A 26,535-nucleotide genomic window follows, 5' to 3' on the forward strand; every position below is an offset into this window, starting at 1 on the left:
GCACACACGCGCTAACACGCGCTAACACGTACACATACGAGAGAGAGTCCCCATTTTTCATCACTGCATTATCCTAAATGAACTGTCCAACAGTCTTTGGCTTTCTCAGCTCAGCATTGCAAGTACACTAGGAGCATGTGCAAGGTAGTCTCACAGATGATGAAAGAAAGTGTCTTGTAATGGCCACAGTCTGGATCTCCTGTTCCGCTGGCTGTGCCCCAGATGTTTTCAGAAGCCTCATGGCACCTGTGTAAGAAGCTCCTGAAGTAATGAAGAACTTAGCAAATCCACTGCAGTCTGTAAACCTTGCATCAACAGTATAATCCAATGGAGATCCTAACATTCGTTTTCCCTGTGGTGAAGTCGAAGCCTCATATTAGTCTCTGAAGCCCAACTCCAGGCTGAGATGTTTCCCTTTGTGCTCAGGTAGAGAGTGTTGTGTGCCAGTGCTTCCCTGTGTATTACTTGGCCTGCCAAAAAAACAGTGGAAAAGACATGAGGGGGATAAACTCGGGAGAATTGCATCCCATTCTGTTTTTCTTTTCTTTTTTACCTCCAAGAGATGTTTCTTCTGAGTTAAAAGAGTTGTGTTTCCCAACACCATTTCAATGTGCTGACACCCCAGCTGTGAGGTGTTGAAATTGGCAAAAAAACATTGTCAGCGCGCAGCGTTGTGGTGCCACTGAACTCCAAAAGTACAACATGAAAGGGCTGATTTTGTGTATGTTAGAGTGTATTTACTGACAACATCGCCATGCTGTTACTCATCACTGACTTCACCCTAGGAGATGAATAATGTGCAAATGGGCAAACATTCTTTGTTTGCTGTACACTGTGTGACAGTATTTACTTTGGATCACATAGTAATGTTTTGTTTGCAGCCAAATAAGCACAAATGGATTTACAGTGCTAAGCTTTAGATTGTTTGCTCACTTTGTGTTATTGTATTCCTTTTACAATCTCTTTGAGCATTAATGGAATAGACGCTATGTAAAAAATACAGATATGTGCAGATGCAAAATATTCCGTGGCACATAGCTTTAACCCAAGCTAATGCATCGTGTATTATAAGCTGCGTTATGCCAACAGTTTTCCCGTCTTACTGCAGTGTATCACAACCTCGTGCTGCTCATCTAAGCAGGCAGTTAGCTAAGCTCAGCTGATTAATAAATAACCATGCCATGGTCTTGGATCAGTGCACCTCTAATGTGCTCAGACTCTCTGCCTTGTTCCCGTAGTGTCTACTGTATATTCCGCTTGGCTTTGTAAATGCAAAGGAGGGGTGGGGTCTCGTACTGTCTATCAGCATGTCGTAGGGGTGTCTCAGCATGTAGTCATCAAATCCCGCTGTGGCATGAGCTCCCCTCATACTGCCATATTTGTCTCTCCACATGGCCAAGCGCAATTGGACGTGAGCTCCCCGTAGCTCTGCCCCGCCACCCCCACCACCATCTCTTTCCTGTCCTCCCCTCCCTTTACTTGTGTAAATTATGTAAGTGCAGGGAAAGCAACGGTGATGATGCATACAGTAGTGGCATTTCACTAACCAGGGTTGCGAGCAACACATGCGAGCCCACTGGCCCGCGTGGCATGCCTAAGTATCATGGTCTGCCTGCTCCATCGGGTACACCAAATGCATTTTTAACTCGGGTTTCTAGAACAGCCCGGCTAGACGTGGCGAAGGCGTGGGGTTAGAGGGTTTACCTCACTGACTGTTCTCTAGTTAGGAGCTGACATCTCTAAATGTGCTGTCTGTGTATTGTGTAGCCATGCAGGGGGAATTCTTCCTGCACAGCTCAGACGAGGCTGTGGCTCTGCGCTCAGCCCTTCTCATAAAAAAACAATAGGGTCGCACTTTAGAACACAGACCTCACAGAAGATGAACAGTCAGCTCCAAAAAGGCATGCTAGACAGACAGAGGGACTTTTCTTCTAAAAGCCTTTGAATGTATATTTTTGCACTTGTCCCAAAAGATTTTAGATTTGGTTTCAATATTTTTAGTGTAATACTTAATATAATTCTTGTGATTACTCCAGCAAGTAACATACACATCATTTTTTTTAGCTGTTCCTGTGTTTTCTTTTCTTATCCTGTATTAGAGACGCACCTTCAGATTATCTTTTAAATCCAGACTAAGCTTCAGTGATGAAACAATCAGTCAAATGATTGTAGTGTATGCGAATGTCTGTATGTACCCTATAACCTTCTTAACTCCTCTCGATCCCCCTGCAAATGCACTGTCATGTTCTCCGTTTGCTATTCTTCCACATTACATTCGATAATGATGCAATCAGCCATTCAGATCATTGACAACCTGAAAGAAATCCAGGTCAGGGAGATGAATTCTTAGCTCTCTCTTATTATATTCTATCAGAGCTACATATAACCACACTTGGTATGTTTGTTTCATTTCCTTCAGCATTTTCAATGAAAATTGTAACAGAGTCTGGGCACATGCGGATAGAAACTGCAGCTTAACTGGTTAGTGGAGCCATACAAGTGGTAATTCTAATTCTTCTTACAATATTTTGCTTTGAGTTTCTTGTGCTTTTTTTCTGTTGCTGACACAAAAGAAACCATTTAACAGCAATTTGTGTTGTTGATTACCCATCGAGCAGCCCCTATCAGTAGATGTAACTCCCATAGATCTCACCAGCAGGCGTCATCCTTCAACTAACTAGCAGTCCAGGTAGCCAGACATTATTTAATGGTGGTCATACCACCTTGATGAACAGAGATTATGGGCAAAATGTTTCCGACTTTGTTTCCACCACAAAAGCCTGAAGGGGTGAAGGGGTGTTGGTGGCACAAGTCGCAGTTAACACTTATTTGACCACGAGCTTTTGGATCTGACCTTTGCTTTCACTCATCCTTTTGTTATTGCTTTTGTTTTCCCTTTTGGATCTGTTGGGTTTAGGCACATGATTAAAGAATAATACTTTTAGTGTTGTTTATATGGCTCAGGTAGTTCTAATTCTGTCTAAGCACAGGTCATGTGAGGGCGCATACATTGCTTTGTAAGGCAAAGACCTTGCATTATCATAGTGAGAAACCCAGTGATAACTTGCGAGCAAGCAGTTGGTTACAGCGGGGAGAAAAAAAACTCCCTTTTGACAGGAAGAAACCTCATGCAGAAACAAGGTTCAGGGCAGGTCGTAATCTGCCTCGACATGTTGAAACATGAACATAGGGTAGATTCAGGAGCCAAAAGTGCATAAAGATCTTGGTTTGGATTAAAATATACTTTACCTCAGAAAGCTCAGTTTTCAAGGTGTATAAGGTAAAGACACCATTCAACATTTTATGTGCACTTATTCACGTGGATCCTGCTTTCTATTAGAATGAAAATCATACATTCTACTTCACAAATAAATGCAGGAGGGCTCCTACTGACCTGATGTAGAGATGCAATTGGGTGGGTGGATTTGAAAAAACACTAACGCTTGCACTATAACATACACAAATCACCCTTTTATACTTAATCAATCACTCAATGAAAAAAGTTGCAGATCCTGCATGAATATAAAAAATCAAATAGCTGTCACCGTCCTCTTTTTAAAGAGTTATTTAGGTATTTATAACTAGCTATATAGCCTGTAGCTAATGCCATATTACTTCTCTGTTGGAGGGACCTCTCATTGTGATATGCCACAACAGGTGTCACTTATCTGTTGAATACAATCCCCTCACAGTACCAGGGTTCTCTTACTTCAGGAGTTTAACTTGATGTCCTCCCGAGCCTACCCTAGTGCCTAATGGCCAGTTATACCAGTTTCAGTGTTGTTGTTCTGTAGATAGAATGGAAGGTAAGCACCATCTCTGTCTTTCTGATCATCCACACGGTTTTCTGAATTGCTATAAGTGTGTCCCATCTGCCAGGCAGAAATCAATAGGCTCTCTTCACGCGGCGCTGACTTTGTCTGGTTTCTGACGAATAATTAAAGAGCCAGCTTTCTTCACACAACCACGATGACTAATGCCGTTTAAGGAATGTACGTGAATCAATAGTTCTTATTTCTCTCTCATCCTTTCTCTCTTTCACACGCGCTTTCCCTCTGTCTCTTCCTCTTTCTGTGTTTGCGTGTTTATCAAGGCAGACAAAGTTCTCCTTTGTGCTTGTAGGTCAGTGTGTCACTGTGCCGTGGCAATGATGCTCAGGCATTTTGACAACTTCTGAGCACAAAAACCAAAACAGACAAACAAACAAACAGGAAAATAAAATAGCTGTCTTCTCTCCAAAATCGCAATAGAGCCAGTATATTTGGTTGTTATACACTGATGCAGTAACTCGCTTTCTTTTTCTGTCTATAGCAAATAGAGGTCAATGACGAATCCAATTAGATTTGTCTTTCTAGGCTGCTTGCTCAAGTCTCTGTCACCCAAAAACAGAGAGGCAGAATAAATATGTGTGAAATAATGCATGGTTATGAGCGAGCACCATGCACACCTTTCTTTCCACTATATTAGATTTTCATAATTGAATAAAACATGGAAGTGCTCTGAACATCCCCTCAAAGGGAAATGGCAGGCACTAAAGCATAGAAGCCAACTCGGTAAAGAACTGCAAATGAATAAGTGATGAGGAACAAACGAAGTGTGGTATATGAGAACAAGGGAGTGATTTACTCTAAAACAATATTTGAAAGAGGAGGTGGATGAGGGGCAATAATTACATTCCAAAATATAAAAAACCGAAGCGGCTGGTCTTGTATGAATTACAGAGTGTCAGGCCGTTTCTTTGGAAGCAGACAAAATATACATGAATCATATGCAAACATGACGGGGGAAACATCTCAGTCAACCATATTTTCATTTGCAGATATGGTATACAAACACACAGCAAGAGAGAGAGGGGGGATACAGAGAAAAAGCTGGGAAAGGCGGTACACTGTGAAATATCCTGAAGGTCCTTGGCAGCATTAGAGAAAGGCCTGGGAGGTTAGGAAACATCAAATCAATGCATTGTAATGTGAATTGACTGCTGACTTTGATCATCTGCCTTGGGAGTGCTTTAGCATTGAGTGCTGTCACACTGGCTGGGTTAAGCAAATATGGCATGGGTTGAAATGGAGAGAGATGGGTTGGGGGGGGACAGGTTAGAATGGGAGTGAGAAAAAAGGGATGTATGATGCCTGGCTATCATCACGGAGTAATGGGCACATTAAAATTCTGTGTTCGCTTTGGTAAATGGCATCCTGTAGATGTTTTTGCATGGTTAAATTGATTTGTAGACGGTAAATATTCTGTACATTAACAACAGCAGCTTGTGTCGGTGTCTCAGAGTGCTGGGTTTTGTTTGGGAGTTCTTTTGTTAGGGTTTTATGTGTGTGTTGTTCTTTCAAAGAGCTGTAGTGGTCAGGGGGGAAAAAAATTCTTGCCCAGACTCAACTATTCCTGGGAAGACAGCTGATACCCTCCACTCACCTCCCTCCAAAACGATGGGTCAGCCACGCTTAGTGTCAGAAGCTGCTGATATCCCCGCTCTGAAAGTGGAAATGCTCTTAAGCCTTTCTCCTATAATGGAGTGGCCAGTCTAATCTTGCCCTCTCTGAGTGAGAGCTGGTAAGGAAGAGCGTTTTTACCACAGCACTCTGACCCTTGCTTTGGCACAATATCGTACGCGGTACAGTAAGAGAGCAAGAGAGCCATCCTCGTTCTTTTTGCCAGCGCCCTTCTGCTGCTCTCTCTCTCTTATCCTCAGGAGGATGACCTTTTTTATGTGAAGCACACAGTGAAAGGTCTGCGGTTTGTTTTACGCCTCTGTGGTTCAAGTGTTGCATTTCAGATAAAATCTCTAATTGAGACTTTTTTTTCTCCCCTCATCAGTGGCTTTATTTTTTCCTAAATGTTTGTCCCCTTTTGACCAAAAAAATGTAAGCAAACTGGAAAAACCTTAGATGGAGTGCGTGAATGAAAAAAAGAAGGAAAAAAATCATTGTGCAGTTATGTCACTGTGACAAAGAAAATACGAGGGGGAGAGAGATTCCTTGAGTCAAGCCAGAGCAGCAAAGAGAAGCCCAAAACCTCTTGTCACTGTATGAAAAGAATAGCAAGACGACCCGTAGGTATTGGGCTGCTAGGTGCATCTCCTAACAAGCTGACTGTTCAAAGGCTTTTTAGTGCTCTAGAGAACATGAAAGGCATGTTTAAAAATTTAAAAGCCCGATCTGTTCCAGTGCTATGGAGCGGCAGAGGGAAGCAGATTTTTACGTCGCCATAATTCCCTAGTTGCATGCTTTGTAAATTAATTAAGATGTTTATGACAGCTGCTTGCACCTAATGGAATGCTTATAGAGTATGCTATTAATTATTACTGCTGGGCACGGCTGCAAGCTTTCATACTGCTGAGAATGTATGGCTGTGGCCGCAGTATAGACGTCGTCCCAGCCTCCACCTCACACCTCTCTCTTCACACTTCCAGCGAGAGTCAGTGGGCTGTCTGTGCATATGTTTCAGATGTCCACTGTGAGGTATAGTCAGACGGCGTGTTTAGCTCAACGCGTCACATTGTTGACAGCTGCATAAAAAATGATGAATAAACATGTATTCCAGCGGTCAGCATTCCACAAAGTGGCGGTGCATTAGGCTTGTCATCTTCATCGATAGACTGACAGTGCTCTGATGTTTGTGCGGGGCGTTTGTGCTGTGAACTGTCACTGACCTCATGAGCCTAAAGGAAGCTCATCCATTCGCTCCCTGCTGTTAACTTGGCCGTCGAGCGGGGAGCTGTTATAATTTCAGTAAGAAAGGAAGAATGAATATCTCGACAGCTATGCCCGTGAGTGTGAAAAAGCAAGTATGGCTGGCTAATTATAGTTTCTTTTCATATGACTTCACCACAAGTTCTTCCTCTGACATTGTTACGCAATGGCATAACAATAACACCATTGACAGCAGGAAGCTTTGCAGCAGCAAGATACCATAGGCAGCAAGTAGAAAATATAAATTGTGTACATTTTTTGATCACTGCACGAGCTCATTGTTCTCGAGGGCTGATGCGTACAAGCCGTACTTTTACTCTTTTGTTTTTAAATTGTGGTCTGAGATAAATAGTGAGTGTTTGATGTCATTTCAAACTTAGATCTGTTGTAGAGTATTTTTACTTCATTACATTTGGCAGCAATTACTTTGCAGATTAAGGCAAAAAATAACCCAAATAAGTCTTAACTTTAATGGAACATTTTTATACTGTAATACTGCAACTTTTGCAATGTTTGATGCTTAAGACTTCCCTCTAGTTTCCACTTTTCTGTCATGATAAATCAACCTAAAACATGGTAATCGCAAATGCTAAACAAATGCAACCTGTAACAAAAAAGGAAGTGGAAACTACACACACACATATATATATATATATATTTATGCACATATATACAAAATGAAAGAAGGGACACTTTTGCTATCATCTGTCTAGTTACAGTCAGTGGGAAAATGGAGTATCCAGACAAGTGCACCCTATGGCGGCAACTTACCCAGGAGTCAATGGGACAAATAAATAACGCTACGCAGCTCACTCTCTTCATTACACCATGTGAGGTAGATTTGTATCCCTCTATCCCCGCAGAAGGGAGGCATCATGTCTCTGCTCTGCAGAGCTTTATCCCGTGTTATCCTCCGATTACATTTACATACAGAATGCAGCAGGGAGGGAGAAGGCAACAAACTGAAGCACACTCCACCTGTACCACAAGAGGCAATGTGTGAAATATATATTCAGTCTTTCATCAACCACTTTATCTGCTGTGCATGGGTTATTTCTGTCTGCAACGCTTTGAAAAGGGAGCCAGAAGCTGTGATCTGTTCCGTTAACCGTAGTCCACCTCCGCGGTTGCCCCGTTATCAAGTGTGGAGTGTATCTTTGTACTTAATAATAAAACTCTGTCTCCTGAAAAAAAAAATACGGTGGATTTCCTTTATTTATTTTTGTTTTTGTTGTTGTTTCATGGAAAACGTATATTCTTCTCAACGAAACACATCGCAATTTAAAAACCCAAATAAGACAGTCACGTTGGTGTCGACATCCCGCAGACGTTCATCCTCTTATTTGTGTGTTTATTGTTTATTTATTTAAATATTCATTTTGGACTTTATTACTTTTGTTTCATTTTTAGTGTCAGTTTTGTTAGGTTAGGCTTAGGTACCAACCCGTTAAAGGCATCAGAAGCTTTTCTTTCGTTTTTTTGTTTGGGTTTGCTAGGGTGATGAGTCCCGGCCGTCTTATATGATTGGTTGACTGAAAAAATTCGACAGTGGGAAAGCAAAAAATATAAATGCCAAATATATGTTGATTAGGAATGTATTTTTGAAATGTAGCAAACAAACATAATCCTCAAGAAAATACATTTTCCCCCTGAAATGTAAATGAGAATACGGCAGTGTCATTTTTAGGGCTCAGTAATGCCACCACTGACGAACTCCCTGCTAATAACGCTATCTTTGATCTACATGGAGCATGGCGGGCTTACAGAACTCGCAGGTTTTAATTATGAAATACATGAAAAATAGATGCTTCACTAAGTGCCGACCGTGACTTGCAGTGAATTACAGTAGCAGGGCGCTCGCTGGTTTGCCTCTGCCTTTCCTTCCTTTATGTCTTCCAGTGCCTCCAATACCTCCACTCGGGTCTGTCTCACTCAGTTTGTTACTGCAGAGAAGCAAAAAAGACAAGTCCATGATATTAATTAGTGGATTGACAGACTTGTAATTCATCTCAGAGGAAGTTTTCATTACATGGGAGGCTTCAGAGGGGCAGTTTGGCTTATTGGCAAGTGCTAAGACCAGACCTAATGGGGCTGCAGTTCCCTCCCTTTTGAGCAATTACAGCCAAGTCCTTATCAGCAGCGCCACGAGTCCACTGTTGTGGGACCTTGATTTCCAACACACTCGCATAGAGTGATCCTTCCCCGTAGACTCTTGTTCATTAGACAAGTGTGCAGTACTCTACTTTGCTGGATGAGAATTGAGACTGAGTGAGTGATGGTAATGAAAGGTTTCCTGTATGTTTCTGAGTCAGCCTTTATAGAGCTGATATTAGCTGACATTAGTTTGCCATCAAAGCTCTAGCCTCCTTTCTCCCTCCGTGATTATTCCAGCAGCCTTGTGTCTACAGTCTATTGACAGGCCCGTGCAGCTCCTGTAACAGCTTGTCACGAGCCGTCAGAGTCCATATAAACTTTAATCCTATCTTTCGATTCTATTCTTGAGATAATGCAAAATGCAAGCTCGGACATGGGAGTTGAATAAACAGATGCTGAACGGCGCTTCATCTGTTAAAATGACATATACCTCTGGCAAAAGCAGTCTAACACTGTGGTTTCCTGAAGTTGGCAGGTGGCCTGTGAATCATCTTTTGCAGCCTTGCAAGGAAAACCGAACACAGAGAAAAACAAAACAAGCAATCTCAAGTAAACTGTAGATCTGAGATGATCTTTATTTACCAGCTGTACGCTGCTTTTCATGAATATTTAAACTCTTCTGAATAGGTTAACCCAAGGGGGTTCATCTCTGTTGGCCAACTGTACTACTCTTACAAGCCATTATTGTTGTTACAAAGGAGGAAAAAAAGGAGCATAAGTAGTGTGTTTGCCCCGGGAGCTGGAGGTAATTGTATCCCCTCCCCTTTAGATTTGCACCTGTGTGGAGATAAGGTAATATATTGTAACGTGAACGGGAATTTTAAAGTGTTGTCTGTGAGGCTGTTTTCTTCTATGCTGACAGAGCAAATGCTAACCTCAAAAGCATAATGTTATTATGGAGTTTTCTGTACGCACTGTGTAAATAAAAATTAAAGAATGGGCTCGATTATGTTATTTTATGGAGGAGCACCATTTGAAATAAGCATCCCTCTGACAGAGTAGGGTATCTATTTAAACTTTATGTAGTTAGAGCCTTTATATATAAGTGTAAACACAACCGGTGGTGGTCTCTCGTGCTGTTCTGTGCAGCTCCGTAACAGTAAAGTAAGTCAGGGTGGTCTGCTGAATGTGGTTTGTCTTTATTTATGGTGCGGGCTGAAAGGCTATTGGGTTTCATGTGTGGTTGAAGCTGGATCATTGGGAGATTACTGCTGGGCTGGGAACCGACAGCGCACAGAGTACACAGAGGCCTGCCTGTGCTGCTGGCCTTTCTCTGACCACTGCCCAGGGCTTTCCTGCATCCATCAGGCCCCCTGGGACCAGCCCGCACTCTGAGGAGAATTACTGAATAGTATGTTAGAGCCAAGATCAGAACGAACAACATCAGAGCTGCAGAAACATAACCATTTTGGGTTTTTTTTTTTTTACCTGCAGTACAGTACTAAGTCACAAAACAATCTAGCTGAATTGGATGGCTCAGCGGTTGCAGATTGAGCCGTTTCTTGTGTGTTTGTCGATGTTTCCTGACCCTTTTTTTTCCATTGCGACGTTTCTTGGGCTTTTGTGCATGTTGTTCATAAGTATAGGGCGCTGTGACTTTGCAGCCACACATGTTAGTAAAAAACAGTAAAAACAAACAGTAACGTCATTCAGTAATAAGCAGTCTTCTGTATATTTATTGTTGGGTGCTATTTGAAGAAAAAAACAGTCATTTAACATTAAACATAAAGGAAACGGATGAGGTCTAAACACCAATCAGTAAAGAGGACACATAAATACACGATGGAAGGTAAACAGCTCTGGAAGGTGGCCCGTAAGAAAGATTCAAATCATGGAAAAAAATATAATCGTCGAAAAACAATGTCACGATCCAAACACTACAATTTTAATTTAAATTATATCTAAATTATATAAATATTTTTAGGAATCTGCCATCACAATGCGTGTACCGGTCTTTTTAGAATACAGAGTTGGTGTCAAGGTGGACACTGTTCTGGATTCTGTCATTTTTTTCATCTTAACCTGTGCAGCGGTGTCTTACCAATAACAATAGCACTTATCGCAGCGTTCCCTGCGGTACAATTAAAATTCCATCAGAGTCTTCATTCTGCCTCCAAGCCATGCCTGCTGTTTTTTTGGCCCTCCTGGGCCACGTCAATTCCTCTGCTGCAATGTATAATTCACGAGCCACCAAACAGCACTGAGAACTCACCTGGAGACTTGCAGGCCTAGCAATGCAGAACTGCTCTGGGGGAGATGTTGCACATGAACCTGGGGGACATTTGTAAGGGTCGAGGTGCGCCTGACACGAAGCCTCAAGTCAGCCAGGGCTTCTCCGATCTCAGGGTCATCCTGATAATGTCGCTCTTCCTTTGGGATCTACCACCTTCACGTATCCTTTTATTTTTTCCTGACCTTTCTTCTTTCGTCTTCTGAAAGACAGTTGTGGTGTCCTCTAAAACTAATTTGGATGTATATCTTCTATTTGCAGACAATTCCATAGTGATGCAATGAAGTAACCTGTAGAGTCTCAGAGTGGTTGCTTTTATTTAAAACCAATTAGAAATGACCAGAAATAACAGCGCCTGGAGACAGAGAAGTCATTTTTCTTTGGGCCTCCCCAGAGAGTTGGCCTCTCCATGGATTAAGTGTTTTAGTATATTAGGGGGCAGCTGATTAGAATCATTGTGCTTTTTTAATCATTAAATTTTTGCATGTATAGTTTATAGCTGTATAATAGCTAATAAGTCTAAGTGTGTCACAGAAAAAGGGGCGGATTGTTTAAGTGACTTTGTGTATGAAAGTTTCAGAAAGACTGCCAAAGAGGAGCACTGAGGTTCTTGAATCAGCTAAACCACATTTTTTGACTTTTGATGAGACGAGCATTAATTTAAGAGCGACCTTGCATTATATCTTTATGCTTTTAACAGCGCTTTGTACTGTCTAACCCGCTATGTTAGTTTTTCCCCCTTTAATGCATTCATGGATTGCTGACTACCTAAATGAGTCACCTAGCCCACTGAATATTCTAATTTCCTCCAAGCCTGAATTTGTACCACTGTTGAATTTCTTAAAAGCACAGCTCCAAAGATCACGTTTCCTAAACGATTCGAGCCGCTCGTTGGAGCTTTGTGATGGCTAAGAAGAGCAACACATTAATTATTTCTAATTATTTTCTCTCAGGAATGTAGCAGCAATTTGTTAATTGGGCAGGTAGCAGCAGTCAAGAGATGGACCGCTGAACGCGACCACATCGATCATTCTTAAGATGTTCGTCTTACCCACCATTATTAACCAGCAACCTCAGGAGTAGCCTAAAATTAACAGTCCCATACAGCTGCCATCATTAAGACAATAAGCAAACGTTCCATTATGATCTGTGTTTTTCTATCTTCGAGGCCATATTAACTAATTAACTGTGGAGAGTGGATACTGCTAGCATTCCCAAGGCCTATGGTATTGACCCGTAATTCCAGTAGGTGTCTAGCCAGTCCCTCACTGGACCCTCACTGCCTCCTACTGCAATTGGGTCTGCAGCGGCGGCGCCGTCCTTGTGTGCGGCGGGCGTGCAGCAGCGGCATGTGGAGCAGGCAGCGGGAAGCGAGCCTCCCTGTCTCCCCAGACTGAACAGTGAATGAGGATAAGTGAGGAGCACCAGTCAATGAATCAAGCAGCAGGAAGGGAGCAGCCGGGGGGGGGGAGTGTGACGTCCCCACGGGAGAGGCCTCGCATTAGGAACTTCCTCGTCTGTGTGTTTCTGGCACAGGTTAAATGGATCGCTCCCATTAGCGCGCTGAGAGGACAGCTCCATTATATGAAGGAGACTGTAACTTTGAATGTCATGGTGCAACAACCCCAGAGCACGCCTCGTCTACCAGGGAGGCAGGGTGACAATAACCATCCATGATAATCATTCCCTGTCAGGCTTTAAGGAACCTGAAATTATGACGTACAGCCTGCCGTGTGCCTCAGACTTCATTACAGTGCTGTCACTTTGAGTCGCCTGCGATGGCACCGCACTCCACAGCCGGCTGCAGCGCTGTGACTGCCAAACCCCCGACTCACTCTCCTCCTGTTTAAGTGGCATGTTTACAGGATGTGTGCCCCCCTGCAGATAGATGTGGTGGAGGCTAACCTCCAGTCGTTTGCACGGTACCTCTCTTCCTCTATAGCATAGGCAGTGTCTCATGAGAACAAATGCTGAATTGTTTACCCAGGCAGGGGAAAGTATGACTGATCAAAGGCAGCGAAGAGTGTCCCTCCTTCCACTGTGACAAATGTATAATTTAGAAATTGGAATTCAGCTACAAGTTCACACAGGCAACAGCCTTTTAACTTGAATTTCTATTAACGCTCATAAACGCGCACAGTAGATGTTTAGAAAAGAAAATCCACAAGCTATACGTCTGTTTATAGCAGCCTGTTTATCAGCCAAGGAGAGTTTCACCTCCAGACTGACCTCTGAACCTGCCATCCAGTGGAGAAGACAGGAGCTGGCAGGCATTGCCAATGTCAGTGCCCAGAGCTAACTCCTTCTTTCTCACCGCCTGACTCATTCATTGGCTTTGTGGCCCCTTCTCCTTGCCACCTCCAATCACAGGGTTTTGAATGACACATAGAGGAGGAAGTGGGCCCACTAACCTCCCCTCCTACTTCTTCTAACCTGCATAGCAACAGGAAGGATGAGCCTTTGTCTGTATGGTGATAGTTTTATATCAGCACCCTGGAAAATATTACCGTGGGAGTAGTTTTGTTATCATTAGGCGTGCTGCATTAAGTAGATGGGAGTAGCACAGTAGTTGGTTGGAGCCCTTATTATTTACTGTGCAAATAATACAAGCTCTGCTGTCTTACCAGTTTCTGTGTTTCTCTCACTTTACTTACATTTACAGGCACAGTATGTCTTTGGCTTTTGTCATTTTCAGCACATCTGGCTTATTGACAGTAACAAACCTGATAGCGAGTAAGCTGTGAAATTGTTGTTGTTGTTTTTAACGGTTTCTAGGAAATGTTTGCGTGAGAACACACACCAAAAGCATGTTGTAAACATTTCTACCGACTGCATATTATCATCTGCTATCAGTAAAAGTTTCATAATAGGTTATCGTGTGTGAAAAAAACGAGGCGACTGCAGGATGATTTAAATAATGCAGTTTTTCAAACACGCTGGAAATGCACTCGATAGGATTTTTTTTTTGTTGTTGTTCCAAGTGAGCACACAAAAATTTTGGTGATAAGCTAAACAAAATGGTTTACTTCTGAAAATACCCCAAAACCTTTTATGGCAAATTCCCCTTTTGCATGGAGTTGACTTAATGAAGCATTTATGTGGTAGGCACAAGAGTGAGAACTGCTCTGCACCGAGTTCATGACGGCTTCAGTGTATCAGCTAGGCAATGAAGCAACGTAAAAATGATCAGGCAGGCAGACTGCAGCGCTGAAAACTTGAGTTTTAGAAGCATACGTCCTCACGTGAATGGTTTCTTCTTGACTTTGACTGCGAAATAGTCAGTGACAGCAAAGCATCTACTCAACATTATCAGTGTGGTCTGTGTGGCTAAAGCTGGGTGAAAGCCTCCACATGTACTGTATATACACACCCTCACACAAGCTGTTTCTTTCACTTCCTCTGTCACAAACATTTCACAAAGCAAAGGGTTGTTTACAACTTTAAGTTCTCCAGCCAGGCCACCACACTTTTGTTAACACGTCAGAAGATGACAGATGAAAGCTGGAGGCAGTTGTTTTAAATTCTCTGTAACTTTTTGCATATTCTGTATGTTTTATGCATTTTGTAGATATATCGTGCCCTTAAATCAAATAATATCTTATATGTGTCATTGACCACACTCCTCTTGAAAGCTGTGAAGTGTCTGTTTTATGCAGTAGCGTAGGCTCTGACAGAAAGCCACCCTATTTGCTCTTTCGGTTTCTGCTAAGCACAGCCACTGTGTTCCTTCGTAGGTTAACGAGTTGTCTTAACCATCAGCCAGTTAGCTGCTTGATACAGTCCTTTGCAGCTGCCTTGTGCATAAGCTGAAGCTTAGAACAGAAGCTTTGACACTGCTGGTTTTTAATGAACCATCAGGTCTTGCTGGCTCCCATGTCATCTGATTTTAGTGCAGAATTAAGACTCGAGTACTGTTTATTTTCTTCTTGCGTAATGTCACAGTTGGAGAGAACAGAAGCTTTTGGCCCTGAGCAATGGAACAATGCTAGCTCCATCACAGGCTGCTGGCCCCTAGGTGACAGCTTTCCCTCTTCCTGCTCAGTGGAGTTGATATCAGTTATGTGTTTCTCTGTGTATGTCTATAGGAGACCGAAGGGCTTATTTGTTTTCCCCCTCGTTGCACTTTGACTCGTTTCCCCTCAAACGTGTCTCAAACATTGTTATCTCTGGCCAGACGCCTTTTTTCACAGAGAGTTATTGAATCATGTCAACTTGCCGTCCCCCGAGTTTCAAATGCAAGCTGTAGAAAAATTAGCCATTGCTTCCGCATGACAAGTGGGATCTATTAGTGTGCTCTCGTCCTGCAAAGCATGAGCATCTTAGGGGCCGCAGGGGACCTCGGCTGGCTGTGTGCTTGTCCGCGTCAGGCTCCTGGGGCATTAGACCAATGTTGCAGACAGGAGAAGGAGCCAGAGCCAAAAAATTAAAAAAAAATAAAAACCCCAAAGTGGCTCACTCAAGGAGCTGACACCTGAAGGGGTGAAGATGGGAAGTATAAGTTGCAGTTGCAGTACAGCCCAGGTTTGACTCAACCTGGTCAGACTGCCTGCTTCTTATAAGCCGTTTGTACCCACATTGGCACTGCTTATATCTGTTCTATAGTGTATCCAATCGTTTCTCTCTTTGATCATGTTACAGTTTTTAAAATGGAGACTCTGTCACACATTAAGAAGGGAGTTTTTGTGAGCCATCTCTTTGCCTCCTGAGCCGGTCAGACGAGCGAGGGCTTACAATTTATTTACAAAATAACTTCAAAAATCCCTTTTGTATTGAAACCGTTTAAATAAAGGATTAGCTAACATTAAGGTCAAAATGCCTTTATCTCCCTCAGGGCCAGTGGCTTAGTCATGCACTCGGACCCAATCGGAGAGGAGACTCAACACATTAGCATTCCAAATGTTTTTTTTCCCTTTAGTTTGAAATTTTATTCACTGCCTGAAGAAAATGGGGTTTCAGCCACCTTGTCATAGATGTTGCTATAGAATGGCCCTAAGTTAAACACCAGCCTACACACATAATTACTCAGGGCCACCTAAGTGACCTTGGTCTGTTGCAATCTGTTGCAACACAGGGTTTCCTTCTTTGCTGCTGTTATCATATTATAAGTTATTAATAAGAGCCCCATGTGAATAGTTCATGTTATTTGTCTTTTTAAATATATTTTCTCATTTTTATTTGCTTTTTTCTTCACAGGTATCTCAGTAACAAAGAAGACACATACTTGTAAGTACAATTTTTATTAATGTGGTTTTTATTCTACTACAATTTTAAGACGGTAAAAGTGATACTTAATTCAAAGAAGAATCCCATACTTAATGTGAAAAACAACAACAAACAACCCCTTGCCTCATGTATAGTGGAGATGGTGAGATCATTATGTTTGTGTCTATGTTGACTCTTTTTCATCATTGCCTATAAATGTGCTGTTGTCTGCCTACTACTGTCATAAATCAAGGCCTTCAATTCGATTTCTGTTCATCCACTTTCACTGTTTTGTATCTCTCCGTCTCCATACTGGAGAGAATATGATGATAACCCCAGAGAGGAAATTAAAATGCTATGCAGTCTTATGACTGCTTGGTAATCATGCACATTTGAAGCAGACAGTGTGGTGAAGCACCTCTTTGTTTTCTGCAAGGCCTTGCAGCTGAAAAACACGGATGTGGTGCAGTGTGGTGGTTTCTAACCTCTGAGGCTGCATTAACTACCAGACTTTGTGTTCTTCAAGTGCAGATCCTATCACTAAAATTGAAAGATACAGACACTGTATGTGACACATGTATCACATGCTAGATGCAAGGCTCCTTTTGTGCAATACAACAATAGTACACAGCCTTTTCTTACCACCGCTGCCTTTTCAATTTCGGTGCGCTTATGAAGAATTGATGAGCAGTCAAACCTGCAGAAATCAATGATTTCCAAGAGATTTGTACTGTATTTTGACACATGTGAAGTGCAATCGAGAAAGCATGTAAAAACGCTTTTGTGCGGTGTTCTGCAGTGTGTCTGTGCATGCGTGTACATCCATATGTGTGTTCATACCCCACTGTGTGAATGGAAGAAACTAGCCCTGAAGGCTATCCTTTCTCTCTGATCACTCTGATGAAACTTGTGGAGAGGGAAGGCCAGGGGGCTTTTCTGTAAGAGCGGTCGGAGTGTTTCAGATTGTGAGAGGCTGCATCTCCCCCTGTTAAACACCCCGGCTCTTTCTTACATCAGACAGCAGGGCAAAGGGATATGATCTTCAGTGCTAGACAGCTCTACCTTACTCAAACAGCCCCGTCAAAACAGCAGCATGGTTGTGTGTTAAGCTATTTGCTTGTCTGGAGGGGCTATGGTATTTTTTTCATTTATTTATTTATTTTTTGATGCGTGTGTCAGTGTTCATGTTTGTGTCAGGATATCTTCAAGGTAGAACAGAAACGCTTTGACCCGCCATCCACCACCCCGCTATCTTAATTAGTGCGGCGCTAAGCACCTCTACACTGGAAGGGGGCTCAAATCAAAGAGCATGATTTAGGAGTCTTGGGTTCAAAGCCCTGGGCAGAGACTGGACTACGCTGTCTCATTTCAGTGAGAAATATTCAAATCTTATCCATGTGCGGAAATCAAAGTAAAGCCCCTTAACAAGTAGTTGATTGCTGTGCCTTACAGACAGGAAGCGGCTGTGGAGCCTCGTCAGAGCTGCGTGCACAAGAAGAAGTTCAAGGGCCAGTTAATGGTCATTGAGAATGCGGGCGGACGGTCTGAGAAGCCTGGTGATTATATGGCTGGTGGAGTAATAATGAGGGAGATGGCTCTGCCCTGCATGGTTATAGCCAAGATGTAGATCTATTTCTGTTCCCGGAGTGAAAACATTGGCTTCCCCAATACGCCAGTCTGCGCTGCCACTCGTAATGTGAGCTTGGCAGCCTTGATTTCATGTGCATATGTGTGCAAGTATGTTAGTTTCTGTGTGTGTGTTTAGGAGGTCTTCTCGGTCCAACCCGGACCACAGGGATGGGCTGTGTCTCTGACTAACTCCCCACTCTGCCTGAGTGATCAAACTGCTGGAAGCTCCCCGCCATGCCAGTCCCCTCATCAATATAAATTACAGGGGCAGCTGTTCACTGGCAGACTCCTCTCCTCTCCTTTCCTCGCCTCTCCTCTCCTCTCCTCTCCTCTCTTCTCCTCTCTTCTCTTCTCCTCTCCTCTCGAACCCCTTTCATCGCTAATCATTGAGCCATCAGAAAGTGAAGTATTCTAGATGAAAACAGATACTTATATCATTGTGTCATTGACTGTAATGTCCTCTCCCCATTCAGGACTTACATAGATTTATTGTCTGAGCCTCTTTATCTGTCTCCCCCTTTCTTTCTTCATTTCCTCAAAGGGGCTGTCCCTCGCCATCACTTCTTCTTACAACAAAGCTTCAGTTCTGAGCAAGAAGTCAGCTGTGGTTTTCCTGCACCTTTCCCTGGCAGTTTTACATCTGTTTTATGGACTCTCTGAGTAGCAGTTGATTTACGCACTTGTGACAAATTAAAGGAAAACCCCGAACGCGTAACGTCTGATTCAACAGCGCTTTTGTATGCTGTTGGGGGATTTTGCTGGCTCCACTTGTCCTTGCTATAACCCCCCAGCACATTTCTTGTTGGTTTTTCCCTTTCATTTCTCCTTCCATCTTTATGTCTCAAACTGCCCATGTCAGGAAGAGGTGACAGTAAAAGATAATTAAATTTTGCACTTTTTCCCCCTCTTGCGTTGATGTTGGACACCAGATATGTCTCTTCACCTTCTTCTACCTCAGCGGGGCTGTTTTGCTGTGAGATGACTTTCTGTTTGGACCTGTTGAGAGAGATGGTGTGGAGCGGAGGCTCAGATGCAGTAGCTGATTACACTGAGATTAGGCGTCTCACCTCTAATCTACCATCAGCAGTCTGGGTCTCACAGCTCGAATAGCAGAGCACTAGCTAACACATACACATGCAGGTCGTGTGGACAGGATGCTCTTGCTTGAACAGAGCAGATCTCATGATTACTTAGAGCTAATCCTCCCTGTCTTTCTCACTTGCAGCTATAGATTTACAGTATACTGATTGTTTGATGACTGTTCAGACCATAATTCGCAGCAAGACAAAGATCTGCAAATCCACTTGTAGTTGCACAGCTTTATCTATGAAAGCATAAATAGAACATCCATAACAATATAATAACACCCAAATATATCTAAATAACAGAACCATCAGACAGCCAGCACAGAAAATTTTAAAAAGTAGAAAAACTCTTTGTATAGCTTATTTAGCTGAAAAATATATTATTCTTAATTAATCCTGTCATGGTATTGTGATATATTTATCAGTGTTTACGTTATTATACCAGTGTCAGTGTGTAGCAGTCTATGTGTAATATATCTGACTGGGAATAGACTTACCAGAGGGAGGCAGTAGTACAAATGTAACCCGGGGAAAGGAGAAAAAGAGACAGACGATTTCCTTTCATCGGTCCACAGATACATTTTGGAGAGCCCCGCGTTTCTTTTCCCCCCCTCACCCTATATTTATCTCCATTGTGTTGGTAGACTTCTCGCACTGATTGAGAAACATGGCCTCGCTCATGAATCATCATTTATTTACTAGCAGCTTTTACGAGTTTCTCTCGTCAGCGATGTGCATTCACATACTAATAGTACGGCTAATCTTTTCCAAAAGAAACCCGATGATTCAGACTCTTCTGCGCTGCTTTCAGTTCCGAGTTACAGAGAAATTATATCGCCCATTGATGCGCTCTCAAAGTTATAAGAGTCTGTAGACTTCATGTCTTTGTTTTGTGTGTGGGTTTTTTTTTTCTTTTTCTTTTTACAGAACACTCTTAAAAGTTGACTGATACATGTTTTTTAAAAATATGCTAACAGCCTTATTAATCCAAATAATGCAGTCTGTCTTCACATAACACAATGACAGTTTTCCCCTTGTAAAGAATCTACTTTGTAAAAAAAATGCCACGGCAGATCCGGCTTGGATGTCTGAGTTGTAGAATGTTAATGCACTGGCTCTGTGAGTCGAGGTATTTTCAGCTAATCAAACATGAGATTTATGGTACTTAATAGTGCTGTACATTGCCAATTTAGGAGAATAATATGTCCCAGTTGCTGTCTAATTTTGCTTGGCAACAGGCGCACTCCTGTGGAATCGCCCAGGGCAGTGTGAGTTGTCTCTGCATAGCTCAGTGTTCCATGCTCAGTGGTTGTTTGAAGGTATTTCATCACATTGTTGCCTTGATTCAGCTCTGTGGGGATTTGTTAGTTGCACTCATGTGGGAAGTGCATCCAGTACATTGTTAAGCTAGGGCTGATAATGAAGATCAGCCAGCCAGAGTCCCCTGAGCTAAGCGGAGAGAGATAGTCTAGTGAGACGCGCCGCTACAGACATAGTGGAGCAGGACGAGCGCACGCAGCAATACGTACAGACACAAAGGAATCATCAGCACAAAAACATACAACACCGAACCGCGCTGTACTGTGGTGCACTGAAAAACACAATGCAGTACAGAGTATTGCATAGGTAGATTATGAAATCCATTATAATCTGTTCTTCTTACCGGCCATTTTCCTGAATTTGTTAAATTGGCATTATGATGTTTAAACATTAGTTGAGCAATAACGCAGTCATTTTAATGTTGTGGGGGTTTTTTTTGGTTTTTTTGTTGGATGTGAAATTGACAATAAAAAGGGCCTCACAACACACCGCCTCTATTTCACTGGAAAGTTATTTGATTCTCAGCATGGTACTAGAACTGGTTGTTTCCTCTTCTCCCACAGCAACATTGAATGCTTAAATTGACACAATATTTTTCTCTCTCTGTGTACTGTAGGTTATGTTTTCGTCTTACTCTATTTGTTTGTTCCACAAAGGGAGTATTTTCTTTTTGGACATTTTGGTTTAATCTATAATAGATGGCTTTTTTTTTCTGAAATAGGTCAGTGTAATCACAACAGTGAGGGATGGACAGTCACTGTAACAGGGAAATCAATAGAGCTATCTATTTGTCGTAAACCAGGCCAACATGATTTTTCTCTATTTTTTCCCTCCTGCCTTGTCTTTTCCTCTCCAACTCAATATGGCAGGTCCTCATTTTTCAGTAAAAGCATTACATCTGCCATTTTGTAAAATTGCAAATGGCCTTTTGTGCGTGCACTTTCTTTGCATAAGTTTCTGGATGTAAAGTCTCTTCGTCTTATCACCTCCGAGGGGCCCTGCTTGTTTTCTAAGGGGAAGTGTGGTGAGGGGAGCCGTAGGGGTGCAAGACCGCTTCTTGTCGGGGGGGTTGCTCTGCTTTTGTTGGCGCATAATCTGGTTCTTCTCGTGGTGCCGGCTCTTTCAGAAAATTTGAGCTTGAGTGAAGAGACACCTCGTCAGCTTTTCCTCACCTTTTTTTCTTCTTCTTCCTTTTGTGTCTCACACAAAACCGAAAGCACTGTCTTGAAGTGTTGTCAGACCGGAAAACAAGAGTAAGTGACATGTGACAAGGACACAATGCTCGGATGGGCCAGCCAAAGTAAGTGGCCCCATCTGCTGCGGGCGATTTCTCTTATGCCGGCTGTCTGCCGCCTCAGGTGAAAGGGGCCAAGGAGCGAGGGGCTGTGCTGGGATGGTGGCTTCTGCCAGGCGAAGCAGTTGGCATGGCTGGGAGGGCACGGCTGGCCTCTCGCTCGCTGCGGCACGCAGTCAACCAGCATTTGCAAAAGCGCAGGTTAGCCGTCTCTCATCGGGTTTCCAATGCCTCATCACTTTCCTATGGTGTATACACATTCGGCATAGGACAGGAGTGTCAGCATGTAATGAAAGGTTTGATTCATGGAGGGCGACAGCTGCAGAGGTCACAGAGCTCTATAAGATATGATCCTCACTAATGCTGATGGGGAAATTTTAAATGATGGGTCCATAATTTGACGTGCCTTCCTCAGCTTTCACTGAGCTCTTCATTGATCAGTGTGTTTATAATATTGTTGGTCTTTTCATAGAAGTTATGCAAAAGGAAAGCGAAGCAAAATCAATTTTCTACTCTTTTCAATTTTTTAGCAATAAAAATCGACAGTTTCGTGCATTAACAAAAACAAATATAAACAAATATGTGCCATCAAAACAGCTACTGCATCATGAAAGGAAAAAAGATAATTTCAAGTGAGGATCAGAACTTTACAACAAATAAGCTGTTCAAAAAGTAAAGGAGAGGAAGGAAAATAAACTTCCTACACAGAGACGAAAGCAGACGTGCTCACAAAAGCTTTTGGTGATGTTATACATTGACATTTGTGCTGATCGCATTGTGCCCATTTTGTTGAATCTGCTTTATTAGAGGAATGCTGTTTTTTTTTTTTTTTCCACGTTGCTATTAATTTGTGTTTCTGTGGGTGTGCAGCGCAAGAACAGAGAGATGTGGTTAACCCATTGTGAAGTTAGCCGTCATCATTAAGATTCAGGAGATAACAGGCATGCGGATTTCTACTGTTCAGCATTATAGGATCCCAGACATCAAAGGCAGGTTTTCATTCTACTGTGTCTGCTGCATGGTGAAGGAAAGAAGAAGAAAAAAACAGGTAAGGAGATATGGAGTCAGGAAAATAAAGCAGATTTTGAGTGGAAAGGAGCGCGTGTATACTGTACAGAGGTATGCAGAGGCAGGTGACACAATGCTCAGTGATCTGTTTGATGCCTCAGATGGTCCCTCCTGCATAGTTAGCCCTTTGCTAAATTGGCATCCACTCTGATTAAGTGGCACAGCCCTTAATAACACCGTGGTTGACCTCAAACTGGCTTACTTTTAAAGATCAAGTTCATTCCTCAATGTGGTCATTAAAGTTCAGGTGACTCAAAACAATTCATTTGTGTTGTTTTGGTCATTATTTGCCATCTCTGTATTTTTACCTGCAACACAATTTTCTGTGTATACCTCCTCCTTTCATTTGTAATCGATATATAAAAGTGCTGTGAATATTTTTTTTCTTTGTACAAATCTTGTAATAGTATTTCCAGGTCTGTTACACAGATATAACAATGAAGTTCCCCTTAATTCAGATTACTTTGTCAGTCAGCGTGGTGCCATTATGTGCCATTACATCAGTGTGAGCTGTTCTACAGTGAGAGTATTGAATGTACAAAAGCGAGAAATACGCTGTTCTCCAGTATTGTGCTGGATTACAGAATCAAGGTCGACTCACAAGACACAGAGCAGCATTATCCCTTAATCCTGTGTTTTGGTTTCAAATAGCCTTTTTACACCTAATCTTCACAAGTAAAATGACAAACATGAATACAGAGGTAGGTATTTAAATGTGCATTACCTGCAATGTTAAGGTCAAAGGCTTACGCTGACTCAAAGTGGCTGTATATTTTGTGACGGAACAGACAGCCATTTGTTATTTTGTTGCTGCTTTATTACGGAATACCAGGGAGTCTTGTGATGAAATTCCCGCAGGGAGTTTCAGATGGGTAAGTGTGGGAACTTTTTATCCAAACTGCGACTCGGAGCTTGTTTGTTTTTGTGCCATTTTCTTTGTAAAAACGTTCAATGAAAATAAGATTTCCGCCTCACTTTAACCTCTCAACAAGTTGTGGCTTTCCGTACTTGGCCGCTCAGAGGACGGGCTTCACTGAGTCAACAGATATAGCGACTATAGCGAAGGCTGTGCCTCCCCTTGACCAAACTGGTCTTAGTGTGTCCGTCAGGCTCAGCTGTGGCAGAGCTGAAGGAAACTTAAAGGTGCTGTGAAAGACTAAAAGTGGGCCAGCCGCTGCTGCCTCCTGTTGACCTACCTTGTTCAGAGGGTCCAGGTACAGACTGATGACAGGACTCCTCCTCAGCGGACCACATTACTAATGTGTGAGGGTGCAAGAGGAACACATCCAATGATGAATCACTCCCCTGCACCCATGGCATCCTCATAAGTCAAGAGTAAAAGTGTTGAGAGTGCGCTCAGTAAAGAGATCCTTCGCACTGTCCACCGTAGAGCAGCTCGATCCCGGTCCGCTGGAAGAAGGGAAAGGGGGAAGGCTAAGTGGTGCACATCACGCATAGCCTGAAGATCTCCCTCAATCTTGAGGAAAAACATTAGTCCCTCGAGTGGGTCACTTGTTTTTTTTTAAAGCTCATAGAACTCAGGAAAAGTTACTTTCATGCTTGAACAGAGCTGTATTTTAATAAATGAGAGTAATCTACATTGTGTTGATGTGGAATGCCTCCCTGGACCTACATTACCAGAAGTCACAGAGAGAACATTAAATGTGTGTTAGTTTAAGCTAAAAGGGTTTTCTTCTGAGGAACAAAAAGGCGCTCCCTCATTATTCACTTTGTTGTTTCAGAACTTTGTGTGTGTTTTTTCTTTGGAAACAACTTTTTGGATGCAAATCTTGTACATCAGGTTGCTCCTCTGTTGTCTTCTTCTAGCTTTGAGCCAGAAGGTTAAACTATTTTAGTTTACACGCCTGCCTCCCCCTAGAGCTGATGTCAGGCTTTACTGGTGATGTTGGGGGAGTGAGTAAGTTTGGCGCTAGGTAATACATCACACACACCAGGGGGTCTCCCTGGTATGCTCCTCAATAATGAAGTTCATTCGTTAACTTCTCCCTCAAAGGCCAAGTTCCCCCGCTGCCCTTTTCAGCAGCCATTGCAACTCTTACCAGAGTCACCCTACTAACAGAGTGAGGAAAAAAAAACATCATCATGCTTTTCTCCTTGACAGACTCAGTGGTTGCCTTTGCAGAGCATGAAGAATAAGCAGCTCCATTACCAATCCCTCATGCCTGGTTATAGCCATAATTATCACAGGGAAAATGACCTGCTCTGTTTGGTTTGCCGTAGAGGGGCTGCGCCTTCCTAATCACCTCCTTCTTCCCTCCTATCGTCCTCATGCCATGGAGATGGAGCTGGTTTTGGGGGAGTCTTGCCAGTTCATTAGAATTCACAGGGTTCCACCTCCCTGCCTAGCCAAGCTAAGCCTCTCACACAGGCTGCCATGCCTGTGATAATCTCCTCTCCTCGTTCCCTTTCGCTTCTTCTTTCTCTATCCTTCTATTCCTTTCCTTTCTGTCCCCAAGGGCGGCCTCACACAAAAGAGATGCAGTACAATTCATTGATAAATCTGATTTCTATTGACCTATTGAAAAATTGTTCCGGGAGATGTGTGGTAGCACTCCAGCAGTGTTCACGGGCTCACTTTGCCGCCGCATTTCCATATAACAAAATAAATAAATAACCCGATTTATACTGGTTACTTAAATGACGGCCTCTATTCGACAGCTTTGCGTGTGAAGTTGGTATTTTTTTCAAGGCTGATTCGACCAATTGAACATCCATTTAATCACTTTTTCTTACTCTAGAAACACCCAAAATAACCAGAAATAGCCTCGCTTTAAATCTTAAATAACAAGCAAATAAAAAAGCAGCTGAGAGCAGTTCTTTTCCATTGTAATTTATATTATTGTCCCCATCATCTTGTCATCACCACATCTGTACCTTGAGGAGATCATTTAATGTGGAACAGGCATGTAAGGATGCCTTAAATGAAGCGAGACTTGGTCAGTCCGTGGAGAATAAATCGGCTTAGCTGTAAAAGTGACACAGTACTTTTAATTTTTTTGACAAAAACGTGATGATTCAGTTGATTTGGAAAACTGGACTTGTTCTTTTTCCTTCAAAAAATATTTAAATGAAGTCTATAAATAACTACCTGTAAAACAAAAGGCTATAGCCCTGTCAGCCATTCACTATAAGTGCTGTGTTGTTGATTCTGATTACATGACAGTTGACAGGTGTATACTTCACCTATGTAGGAATGAATTGCTTTCATGCCTTTTGCTTTTGACCCTACTATTCTATAAATATTGTGTTTGTGTGTATTTGTATTTAGAGACAGACTGGGGCTGATCTGGCCCTGGGGCTGCTGTGCATACAAAGGAAGGGCAGTGTATATCGTCATCTGATCTGAGAGGAACTTTAAAAATTTCGAAAGTACATTACTTACCTGCAGCTGCTACTTTGCTTAGAGGAGACATATTGCACTGCTTTGTGGAAAATCCATTAGCGGTAATGAGTTAACAGCATTTCCTGTAGCTACACATGCTATGAAATGCTGGCACAGCAGTGGCATGAATGGTTTTAAATTCACACCTTTCTTATTTAAACTTGTCTTTAAATGCAACCCTCCGCAGTGCTCTGGACGTAACCCAATAGTGTCCTCTATTTTCACTGAAATAGGTATTTCCTTTGTTGTCTGTGTGATTTATTGAAGTCTTCCCACAAGTGGAAGCCCCCAGGAAATTGCCTGGAATGGCCTTAAATTGGTTTATGATTGCGTGGTGTGGGCCGGTGCTGTTATGGTTCTAATATTATGCCCTCCACTCCTTGGCATCTATATTAAATTGATCTGTATTGTTTTCATGGAGTGCCTGTTGGAGCTTGTTAATTCTGCCG

At 42.5% G+C, this 26,535-nt stretch overlaps 1 protein-coding gene across 2 annotated transcripts in view; it reads left to right on the plus strand.

Annotated features, from left to right (window-relative positions):
• Nucleotides 1–26,535, plus strand: part of roraa (RAR-related orphan receptor A, paralog a) — a 185,184-nt gene that overhangs the window by 109,156 nt on the left and 49,493 nt on the right. For both annotated transcript variants that reach the window (XM_040025748.1, XM_040025749.1), the window contains exon 2: nucleotides 16,279–16,308. In XM_040025748.1, the coding sequence (XP_039881682.1) occupies nucleotides 16,279–16,308 (30 nt within the window). The remainder of the gene's footprint in view (nucleotides 1–16,278; nucleotides 16,309–26,535) is intronic.

The sequence above is a fragment of the Simochromis diagramma genome, unplaced genomic scaffold, assembly GCF_900408965.1.
Source record: "Simochromis diagramma unplaced genomic scaffold, fSimDia1.1 OVJJ01000293.1, whole genome shotgun sequence".
Taxonomy (NCBI): domain Eukaryota; kingdom Metazoa; phylum Chordata; class Actinopteri; order Cichliformes; family Cichlidae; genus Simochromis; species Simochromis diagramma.